Source organism: Callithrix jacchus, chromosome 17 (genome assembly GCF_049354715.1).
Source record: "Callithrix jacchus isolate 240 chromosome 17, calJac240_pri, whole genome shotgun sequence".
Lineage (NCBI taxonomy): Eukaryota > Metazoa > Chordata > Mammalia > Primates > Cebidae > Callithrix > Callithrix jacchus.
This window is the reverse complement of record NC_133518.1, coordinates 42974858-42986873: the sequence shown is the minus strand read 5'-3', so window position 1 is coordinate 42986873 and position 12016 is coordinate 42974858. Positions and strand designations below refer to the sequence as shown.

General features: G+C 41.3%; 1 protein-coding gene across 4 annotated transcripts in view; it reads left to right on the top strand.

The window, feature by feature from the left end:
- Nucleotides 1-910: 910 nt before the first annotated feature.
- Nucleotides 911-12016, top strand: part of RASA2 (RAS p21 protein activator 2) — a 127654-nt gene continuing 116548 nt past the window's right edge. For 2 of the 4 annotated variants that reach the window (XM_035277718.3, XM_035277717.3), the window contains exon 1: nt 911-1087. In XM_035277718.3, the coding sequence (XP_035133609.1) occupies nt 955-1087 (133 nt within the window). In that variant the 5' untranslated portion in view covers nt 911-954. Of the gene's footprint in view, nt 1088-1450; nt 1828-12016 lie in introns of those variants that run through there. The other 2 variants (XM_078354094.1, XM_054246894.2) reach the window with 1 other exon arrangement.

The window sequence follows — 12016 nt, the reverse complement described above, 5'->3', positions numbered from 1 at the left end:
GTTGTTGCCCTGGAAAAGAATTACCCTGCCCTATTAAGTCACAGTTTCTTCCTTCTTAGGGCAGCGTAGTTAATAACCTCAACACCAGGAAATTGTCTTTCTCATCACATACCAGAGTATTATTCATGCAGTTTACTCACTGTAAAGAGTTCCCTTGAATAAAGCTAACAATTAGTCAAAGATTTACACATTTTCCAGGGTCAGTCAACTTTTTAACAAAGCCCACTTTTAAAAGCGGTGGTGGGAACCCTTTGCTTTTTCTGTTCCCGAAATACAAAAGTGATGGTAACTGCTTCAGAATTTCTCTGAGAGGGTCTCAGGCGCTGCACTCACGCTGGAGTTGGGGGTCTATGGTCCTTTTCTTGAACCAGCTTTTGCAGAGAAGTGGTCCTAGTAAGAGTATTTGTGTGGGAGGAGTTTGGCTTGCCAGCGGGGAGTGTTTGGATAGTACTGTAGGAGTCTCTCGAATGCATCTCTTGCCTCCTTTTGAATAAGATACTTTTGAGGTCCACCCACCTGCCAAATTCCACTCTATTTTCTTCTCACAGGGAGTTTCCCCGATTGGGAAGGGCCGTTATTTCCCCCTAGCGTTAGGGGATGTGCAGGTCTGTTCGTTGAGGGGAGCCCAATTTTCGGGAGGATTTAGGGATAACCAGAGGGCCGGAGCTTTCTCTCGGTGGGGATTTTAAGGCCGCTCAGAGCCACGACCCGGAGCCACACTTAGCCAGCGCCCCAAGTCGAGAGGGCGATTTCGCCTGGGCCTGGCTCGCGCGAGGCGGGGGCGGCGAATGGAGACCCGGGTGGGGCGGGGGCGGAGGTGGGGGCGGGGCCGCGGCGGGCGGGGCGAGGCGGGGCGGGGCCAGGAGCGCGGCTCGCCTGGGCCTAGGCCGCTGCTGGGCTCCGCCTCGCCGGGCTACGCAGGCGGCCGGGCTGCGGCACGGGCCGGGCAACACCATGGCGGCAGCGGTGCCTGCTGCTGCGGCGGTTTCTTCCGATGCGCCGGCGGCGAGTGCAACGGCAGAGCCTGAGGCCGGGGACGAGGACAGTCGCGAGGTTCGAGTGTTGCAGAGCCTGCGGGGCAAGATCTGTAAGTGGGGGCTGGGCTGAAGGGACGCCCCGGCAGCGCTGGGCGCGGTGCTGAGGGGGCGGCGGGCGCGCGGTGGTGGCGGCGCCCAGCGGCGCTGAGATCGCGGGCCCGGGAGGGGGCCTGGGTTGGGTGCGGGTGAGGCTGGAAGGGGGTGTGTTGGGGGCGGCGTCGGCTCGAAGGGGCGGCGTGGGCCGGGGCTGCTTCTCTAGGGAGGGAGTGGGAGCAGGGGATTGGCCTAGGGTGGGGGAGTCTCGGCTGCACCAGCGTGAGGGGCTCAGTCGTCCGGCGTGGCCTGGACACTGGGACTCCAGAGCCCGGGGCGCGGTCGGGGGCGCGGTCCGGGGGCGTGAGGAGCTTCCGGCCGCCCTCAGACGCAGGCCTGCGCGCGGCTGCGAGTGCCGAGGAGCGGCCAGGCGGTGCGAGCCGAGTGGTAATTACGCGGAGGCGCGGCCCGAGGAGGAGGAGGCGGGCGGGGAAGTGGGGCTGGCCCAAGGGGAGGGGGCTGCTCGTTTCCTGGGCTTGCGAGCCTGGGAGAGGTTGAAAAAGGCGCCCTGAGTTGCAGGAAACAGGCCGCCCTGGGGGCCCGAGTGGCTGCGGCGCGGGCTGTTCTCGGGCGAGCGCGCTGGGAGGGCCTCGGCCGGACACCTGTACTCGCCCCACCTCGCTGCGGCGGGACTTGAATCGAGGGACGGCGTGACGGACGGGACTTCAGGCAGGATGTAGTGGCTTCCTGTGAGCAGGTCTCAAAACACACTCACTTAACCCGCACTCAGCCCGCTTAATTCCCTCACTTCTCATGCGTGAAATTGCTTCTTTAGTGAGCGAGCCGTACCAGTTGACTAAATAGAAAATATTGCTCAGAGTTCTCTAAGCCTTACTGTGGACAGATCATTTGAGTTCTGTCATTTGAACATTTTATTTTAAAAAAACGACCCTTTAGTGTCAGGTTGCCATTTCTTTTCACAGTAGTTATTTAGATACATCGCTTTTTTTTCTGTTTGTAAGAGTTGCCGATAAAACTTTTGCCTTTGTCGAAAATTAGCATTATTTTCCTTATGCAGTATTCTAAGATTGGAAACATGCTTCATGTTTTTTGTAAAAACACTCAATTTTGAGGGCGTACTTTTCACTTTGAAGAAAATTGACTTGCATTGAAGTGGCTAACAATTCTTTCTTGGGCAGGATGTAAAGTTTTCCTCTCCTAGAATAGTCATATTATTAGTTGAGCTCACATTCTCCCCCTTTTCCTCTTTTCAGGTTGTTCCCCCCACCTTTCAGGTATTTGGGATTTTATGAAACCTCAGAAGCAAACATGTTAAATTTTCTTATCTTTTGCCTGAAGTAGTCCTAGGGCTCTTAAGAGGCTACAGTTTTTAAACCTAGAAAGTGAAATAGATCTTAGTTCCCAACATTAAAATTACTTTCTAGGCCATAAAACCTTTTCAGAATTCAGAATAAGTTTTATTTTTTATTTATTTCTTTTGTTTTTTCTGTATCCCTCATATTTGAGGGGAAAGTTTTATTTTCAACTTTTGCATATGTCTAATTTAATATTTGGGAAAACTGTAAATAGGCCAAAGTTTCTCTTTTTATATGATTTTCCAGACTTTTACCACTTCCTGTTTTCGTGCCACTTGATGCTAGGCATTGTCTTTTGGAGCCTCACTGATAGGTAACTGCAGGTTGTCCCTTGGAACTGCATATACATGTGTCTTGGAATTGAGGGTTAGGGTTTCCAGAAGGACTTAGTTGTCCTGTGCTTTTGTCTTCCCCATGACAAAGACCACTAAGAACAGTTTTGTAAGTGAAACTTGGGTCTACAAATTTAAAAAACAAAACAAAAGAAAAAAAAACCACTTTGTTTTTATGGTTTAAAGCAACCCAAGCTTAGAGATTGATCATCTAGTTGCTGGGGATAATAATTATTGTTCTAGCCATAGTCGAAGTATTATATCTGTTATCCTACTCAGTTTCTTGCTTTTTAAGGTGCTTATCTTGTAGCTCAGGTTATAGAGTGTCTGCTTTGTAGGGGGAAAAAAAAGTATTTGTTTTCTTGTATACAGAAGCTCCCTTCCCATTTCTTTGTCCTCCTTTTAACTGATGTAATCCACAGTTGGTTAACATTCAGAACCTTGTGAAGAGATGCTGTTTTCTGTTTCCCTCAAACTAACATGTAGGTTTTGTAGAGTGGGGGCTGAGGGGTTGTAAGAGTTATTAGCCAGTGCCAAGGTCACAGAAACGAGACAATGGTAGTTCTGGCAAGATATTAAGCAGCTTGGGGAGGGTGTAACCATGTCAGCTTTTCTCTTCACAACAGTGGAAACCTTGGACGAAAGCCGGATAGTGCCCACTAGGAGATTTCTGGCAGATTTTATACTACTGATTGGGAGCCTCTTTGCTGGAGAGCTAGAGATCTGTAGGGGCTGAAAATTAGCCTGAAAGGAAATTTTCTTATTTCTGGACTTGCATAGGACCTTTCAACTGCAGATCACCCCAGTGAAAAGTGAAGATGGATTGGTTTATGTATTGTTTTTATTAATTCCCTTCCTTCTCATGCGTATAATTGTTACCTTAGTGAGTGAGCCATACCAGTTGACTAAATATGAAATTTTGTCTGGGTCCGGGGGCTTGAGTTTCACTCTTGTTGCCTACGCTGGAGTGCAATGGAACGCTCTCGCTCACCACAATCTCAGCCTCCAGGGTTCAAGTGATTCTCCTGCCTCAGCCTCCTGAGTAGCTGGGATTAAAGGCATGTGTCACAATGCCTGGCTAATTTTGTATTTTTAGTAGAGATGGGGTTTCTCCATGTTGGTTAGGCTGGTCTTGAACTCCCGACCTCAGGTGATCTTCCTGCCTTGGCCTCCCAAAGTGCTGGGATTATGGGCGTGAACCTCCGTACCTGGCCAGATTGGTTTATGTATCTTGAACATAATAGCCCACAACCTTCTTTAGGGATTTCATTCCTGTAATTATTTCCCCATATGCTTCACAAGGTGAAATATCTGTCAGTTGGACAGATATTTGTCTATTGGACGAGAGGAAACTTAACAAAAACTGGTAACCAAAAAGGTGGAGGTCACAAAATAACAACATGAAACCCGAATATATATCAAGGAGGAAGCCCCAATGCCCCTTTTTTGCTTGAGTGTGTGGGGTTTTGTTGTTTGTTTTTTTGTGGGGGCCTGGTTTGGGGGAAGAAGGAGCATGCAGATGTGTTTCAGGTGTACTAAAATGATCCTAGGGAATTCAGGATTTGCCTATGAGAGAAAATGTTGTCAGCAACACTGGATTTGTCGCCGTTTGCTCTAGGAAACCATGACAGCTCTGAATTGTCTGCTTCCTTAAACTTATTCAAGGGGTGAGTTTGGTTGCTTGATATCCTAAGGTTGTTATATGAACTCTTGATAAAGGAAGTCAGGCTGTACCTACTCTATTCTTTGGTCTGAACTCCTGTGTGGTGAGTGGCAGCTATGCTAGCACACCTGAAACACATTTGTACGCTTCCCTCCTCCCCTCGAAAAAACCCACACTCAAGCAAAAAAGAGGGATTGGGGCTTCCTCCTTTATATATCTCCAGGCTTCATGCTGTTATTTTGTGATTTCCTTTCTGATTAGCGCTTGTTAAGTTTCCTCTTGTCCAATTAAATTAGATTGTAAAAATGTTGCGGAAAGCACCCATGCCACCTTATGTGCGGGCTTTTCTACTCAGAATACCAGATTAATAAGAGAGCCAAATGTGAAATTTTGTGTGAATTTTCAGATGTGTGGTACAGTGCGAGATCTGTGGGACCATGTGTTCCAAAACCCACTTGGTTTCTTTCTCTGATGTCTTCAGACCGAGAATGGCCTAGGGTTGTTTGGCAGAGTAGGGAGGCTCTATAAGTGCTTGAGCTTAGAAGCCTGGTGAAGTTAGTCACCTGGGTTTGAATCTTCCCTTAATTTCCAACTTTTGTTAATGTCTTTGGCCCTCCATATTCTCATATATGAAATGGGGATAGTAAAAACACCTATCTCACAGGATTGCCAGGAGGTTTAAATAAGCCTCCCTCCCCACTCTGCTTCTCCTTATTTCTGCCCACTCTTTCTCATTCCCCAGGATATGGGTCATGCACGGACCATCTCTTAGGAAGGAGTAAATAGGACATAAAAACTAATCTTTATCTGATGTTCTTGTCCAACATGTACTGGCATTTCCAGGTGTACAAAGCTGATTAAAATCTGAAGAACTATATTCTTTATAAGTTGTTAAATTAATCTTTATGTGATGTTAGGCAGCTCCCTTACCTTGGCACTTACCTTCCTCATCTTTTAATTGGGAATAGTGCTTTCACACTATCCACTGTATACATGTTGTTCCCTCTGCCTGGGATTGTCTTTCTTCTTTACCCCACCCCATATTTATGTCAGGAAGCTCCTGCTTATCCTTCAAAAGCCTGCTCTATGTGATCTCCTTCCCAAAACCTAAGACATTTCCAGCCCCATCTCTGGCCAGAGGGTGTTAGGCCTTTCTGCTGCTAGGGAATCACAATTCCTTGTTTATTTCCTTATTATAGTGCATTTCATAGAAATCATTTGTTCATTTCTCTGTTAGATTGTGAGCTCTTTCAAGATAGAACTCACTCTTGTTCATTTTTAAAAAATCATCCCAGTGTAAGTACAGTGCCTAGAACAGAATAGGCCTTTAGGAAATGCCCTACTTCACAATGTTATCCTGCAGATAATTACTAGATATGAAAGTATTTTATAAATTATATACCTAAAAAAACTAGGAGATGTTAGTATTAAGAGAAAGTGCATGGGTCTATATCAGGAAGTTCATCCCTTTCAAAATCACAGTGCCCACTAAGCTTAGGTTTGAATTGATGCCAAAGTTGCCTCATTAGGAAAAAGATTACATTTTTCTTAATGCTCTGATTGCTTATTATTAGGGCATTTCAATATTGTTACTAATTGGTCCTGGAGCTTGGAAAAGAAAATCTCGTAATCGTACTTTACACATTAAGTGTTTTAATTTGACATGACAGGTTTGAATAAAACCATCTATTTAATTCTGTGAAGTATAAATCAAAACATTTTATTGACTACCCAACAGAGTTGAGTGGAAGAGATTAAAAAGGGTGTATTCATGCTAAGAGTTCATTTTTACCAGATATTTGAAATGAGATGATGAGTTATTTAGGATGGAGGAAGAATCCATCTTTCAGATGGATAGAAACGGAGAAGAAAAGGGTTCTTTGTAAAAGTTCACAGAGCAGTCTGCTAATCATTTGCTCTGCGGAAGACAGGAGGTAAACCTCAATGGGTTCATAGAGTTGTTTTTTTAAAACTTAGAACTCTTTGAATAGACCCTTAAGTGACTAATAGAGCCAGAATAAAACCATCGTTTTATCCTTTAATCATAGCTGCTAATCCTATTTCCTTGTTAATGTGCTTTATGAAATTATTTGACAATAATATCAGATTACATGTTTTCGCTACTAACAAAGTTCTATGCTCTTTTGAGAACTGCAAACAAAATTTTGTTGTACAGTTACATATTCATATAAGTTAAGGTTTTTATGTGTATTAAGACATTTTTATGGCATCTCTTTAGCTTCGTATGTCATTTTAGTCATCAAAAATCTCTCTCTAAAGTGATAAACATTAAAAGGTTGTATCAATACACATACAGAGAACTATAAATGACAAATTTGTTTTTCTGTCATTAATGATAGAATGACTTTGGACAAATTCTTTCACCTTGCTGAGCCCCAGTTTCCTTACTTGTAAAGTGAGAGGTTTGGATGTGGTCTTTAAACACCCCTTCTACTATTTTGATTATTGCTTTTTAACTTGAACCATTTGCTTTAAGACAGTACATCAGACTCTTTGTTTTACTGTTTAAATGTATTTAGTACACTTGTTTTACATGATTCACTATTTTTAAAATATTTAAGATTTATTAGATAAGAATGTTTGCATTCTAAATTTTTTTTCTGTGACCATTAATTCAGCAGTACATAATACATGTCTGAGGGTCTGTTAAGAGACACTAACCCACTGGACTGAAATGGGCCTAAACTGTGAATTGGATGAAAAGATCCTATTTTTTCCTAAGGTCTACACTAAGATTTTTTCCTAAGGTCTATACTAAGATAATAGTTGTTTTTAGACGTGTGGATTCTTAGATAATTATAGGAATGTAAAGCTGGAAGGTAGAGAACATGAAGGTAGAAAAAATAAAGGTTCCTTCTCTTTATATTACAAATGAAAAAATCTAGCATTCACAGATACTGCGTGTCTCACAGTGTATGGCCTCTTGGGCACTAGTCCACTCTTGTCAAAGTTCTTTCTATAATGCTATATGAGATTAACTTATTACTATGAATGTTGCAAGTGTACTACATTTGATACACAGAGATTATACTACCTATATAATAATCCCAGCACTTTGGGAGGCCGAGACAGGTGGATCAACTAAGGTCAGGAGTTCAAGACCAGCCTGACCAACAAAGTGAAATCCTGTCTGTATTAAAAAATACAAAAATTAGCCAGGCACGGTAAAAGGTGCCTGTCATCCCAGCTACTCAGGAGGCTGAGACAGGAGAATCGCTTGAACCTGGGAGGTGGAGGTTGCAGTGAGTTGAGAGCGTGCCATTGCACTCCAGCCTCCAGTGTGGATGATGGAGCAAGACACCATCCCCCCCAAAAAAAGTACAAATTAAAACTACAAATTAGATGTTCCTTTATATTTCACAGGCCAGTAAAGATCAAGAAGTTTTAAATACACCCAATGTGGGTATAAAGAAATAGGCATTCATACATTGCTGGTGATAGCTTAAATTGCTATAGTTTAGCACTGTCTTTCCAAAATAAAAATGCACATACCCTTCATCAATTTAACAACAAGAAATGTATCCTACAGATAGACATTCATATTAAAAATGATAGGCTTACAATGTTAGTCACTGCAGTAATGTTTGCAATAGCAATGACTGTTAAAAACCAGTGTCAACTAATAGGGGACTGGCTAAACAAACTGTGGTATAGTCAGATGATGAAATATTATGCAGTTTAAAAAAATAAGGCAGTTCTCTCTATATCTGAATGTAAAAAATATTCAAGCTATGTTGTTAAGTGTAAAAAAGCAAAATACAGAAAAATGTATGTATTTTGCTACCATTTTTATGCTGCTGGAAGTAATGTATTAGTGCACATACATTATGTTTATAAATGCTTAATGTCTCAAAGAACACACAACAAAAAGGATATAACAAATTGGTAATGCTTGCTTCTGGGGAGGGAATGGCTAGAAGATAATGAAAGGAAAGAATACTTTTCAATGTATATGCTGTTTTGTACCCTTTTGAATTTTGTACCTAGTGTTTGTATTATCTAATCAAATAGAATACAATGTGTGTGTGTGTGTGTGTGTGTGTGTGTGTGTATGCAAACAGACTAAAACCTAACTGTAACTAAACAAGACTTTCTACTGGTACCTTTTAAATGGTAGCACATCATTTAGGTAGGGTTTGTGGCTAATCTATTTGTGACCAAAGCAGAAATTCACCAACCTAGCTGCCCAGCATCACCCCTTATGGAACTTTTGAAACCCAGAAATTAGGTCTGGGGTAGAGCCTAGGCATCAGGATTTTTTTAGTTCACAGGTGATGGTGACAGCGAGTCAGGACTGGAAACAGCTGAGATAGACCATGGCATAAGTAAGTAAACATCCAGGTTCAACTTCAACCTCTACCTAGGTCATAACCATAGCTTCATCACTAATCCTATCCACTTCACAAAGTTCTTAAGAAGGAACAGGTGAGAGTGTGTAGATGGCACAGAGAAAATCTCATTACCACCTCTCAATAATGATTAGCCACAAACCCTACCTAAATGATGTGCTACCATTTAAAAGGTACCAGTAGAAAGTCTTGTTTAGTTACAGTTAGGTTTTAGTCTGTTTGCATACACACACACACACACACACACACATTGTATTCTATTTGATTAGATAATACAAACACTAGGTACAAAATTCAAAAGGGTACAAAACAGCATATACATTGAAAAGTATTCTTTCCTTTCATTATCTTCTAGCCATTCCCTCCCCAGAAGCAAGCATTACCAATTTGTTATATCCTTTTTGTTGTGTGTTCTTTGAGACATTAAGCATTTATAAACATAATGTATGTGCACTAATACATTACTTCCAGCAGCATAAAAATGGTAGCAAAATACATACATTTTTCTGTATTTTGCTTTTTTACACTTAACAACATAGCTTGAATATTTTTTACATTCAGATATAGAGAGAACTGCCTTATTTTTTTAAACTGCATAATATTTCATCATCTGACTATACCACAGTTTGTTTAGCCAGTCCCCTATTAGTTGACACTGGTTTTTAACAGTCATTGCTATTGCAAACATTACTGCAGTGACTAACATTGTAAGCCTATCATTTTTAATATGAATGTCTATCTGTAGGATACATTTCTTGTTGTTAAATTGATGAAGGGTATGTGCATTTTTATTTTGGAAAGACAGTGCTAAACTATAGCAATTTAAGCTATCACCAGCAATGTATGAATGCCTATTTCTTTATACCCACATTGGGTGTATTTAAAACTTCTTGATCTTTACTGGCCTGTGAAATATAAAGGAACATCTAATTTGTAGTTTTAATTTGTACTTTTTTTGGGGGGGATGGTGTCTTGCTCCATCATCCACACTGGAGGCTGGAGTGCAATGGCACGCTCTCAACTCACTGCAACCTCCACCTCCCAGGTTCAAGCGATTCTCCTGTCTCAGCCTCCTGAGTAGCTGGGATGACAGGCACCTTTTACCGTGCCTGGCTAATTTTTGTATTTTTTAATACAGACAGGATTTCACTTTGTTGGTCAGGCTGGTCTTGAACTCCTGACCTTAGTTGATCCACCTGTCTCGGCCTCCCAAAGTGCTGGGATTATAGGCGTGAGCCACTGCACCTGGCCAATTTGCACTTTTAAATGAGAGTGAGGATCTCTTTTTTTAGGAGTCTCACTCTGTCACCAGGCTGGAGTGCAGCACGGCACAATCTTGGCTCACTATAGCCTCCTACTCCCTGGTTCAAGTGATTCTCCTGCCTCAGCCTCTCAAGTAGCTGGGATTACAGGCACATGCTATCACACCCAGCTAATTTTTATATTTTTAGTAGAGATGGGGTTTCACCATTTGGGCCAGGATGGTCTTGATCTCCTGATTTCGTGATCCTCCTGCTTCAGCCTCCCAAAGTGCTGGGATTACAGGTGTGAGCCACCACACCCAGCCTTAATTTTTTAATTTTAAATTTTTGTTAGGCTTGAAATCAAGCTGTAGGATCTCTTCATATTTTTAAGAGCCGGTTTTTTCCCATTGTTTTGGTGTGTTATGTGAACTTGTCTATTTCTTTTGTCCTTTTTTTCTGATGAGTTATCAGTCTTGTTGGTTTGTAGGCATGCTTTATGCTGTAAGGAAGTAAGCTATTCTTTTAAAATCTGTGCAAAGATTTAAAAAATCTGTACACTTTGGCTGATGCCTGAATTTATTCTTAAGTTGATTGTGAGATCCAGTCAGGGCAGTCAATTGTTAGTTTCATCTACTTATATAATGTCTGATGGTCAAGAAATTGAGAAAGAACTGCTTGAAGAAAGGTAAGTGAAGACTTACAAACAAAAGTTAAAAGACAGTAGTTTGGGAGAAAATATTTGCAGTGTATCCTTTAGACAAAGAAAATGTGTATAACACTTAATTCTTTGCCAGGCACTGTTTTAAAGCACTTTACTCATATTAACTAATTTAATCCTTACAGCAACTCTAAAAATATCCCTATTTTACACATGATGAGGAAACAGATACACAATAGCTAAGCTAAGTAAATTGACCAAGGTTAAATGGCTAGTGAATGGTGGAGCTGCCAATCAGACTGGGCAAATTGGCTCTAGAGTTAACTGTTAACCTACTATGCTATTATACCTCTCTATTTATTATGTCCACATTATGTAAATAATTCATACAGACTTAAAAACAAAAGGCCATTAGAAAAATAGAGGATATGAACAGGCATTTCACAGGAAAGGAAATACAAATGTCCAGTAAATATGAAAATATTGGTTAAGTAAAAATCAGAGAAATAAAATTTTAAAACATCATCAGTTTACAAAAAAAAAAAAAGAGAAAAGTTTATCTCAGTCTTTGGTGAGGGTTTAGGGAAATAAATATTTTTCTCACTGTTGCTTTGAGTTTAAATTTGTAAAGCAATGTTGGAGAGCATTTTGGCTATATCTATTAAAAATGTAAATGTCTATACTCCATGCATTTTTACTTTTATTTGCCCTACATCAACACCTACATATTTACAGAAGAGGTATATGCAAAGATGTTTGATGTTGCCTTGTTGGTAAAACAGAATAATTGGAGATGACTTAGATGTACATTGGTAGGAAAATAGATAATATGTTCATACACATACTCTGTAGCAACTAAAAAGAATGAGGTATATCTGTGTTATGAAAGGAAAGAACTCCAGGATGTCTTGTTGGGTAAAAACAGCAAGTTGTTAGAGTAATATGTGTAGTATCATATGTGTTTTTTTAATTGCGAAGTATTTTACCTTTTCTGCATGTAGATGGATAAATGCATAAAAAGAGGTCTGAAGAGTTGTACAGACAACAGTGATTGCCTCAGTGGTGGATAAAGGGAGTTAGCCTGTAATGGTTTAATTTCCTGTAGGGAGTATATTACATTATCAAAAGTCTGTAAGTGAACTTGATGCAGTACTAATCTTTTTTTTTTTTTTTTTTGAGATGGAGTTTCGCTCTCGTTACCCAGGCTGGAGTACAATGGCGTGATCTCGGCTCACCGCAACCTCCACCTCCTGGGTTCAGGCAATTCTCCTGCCTCAGCCTCCCGAGTAGCTGGGACTACAGG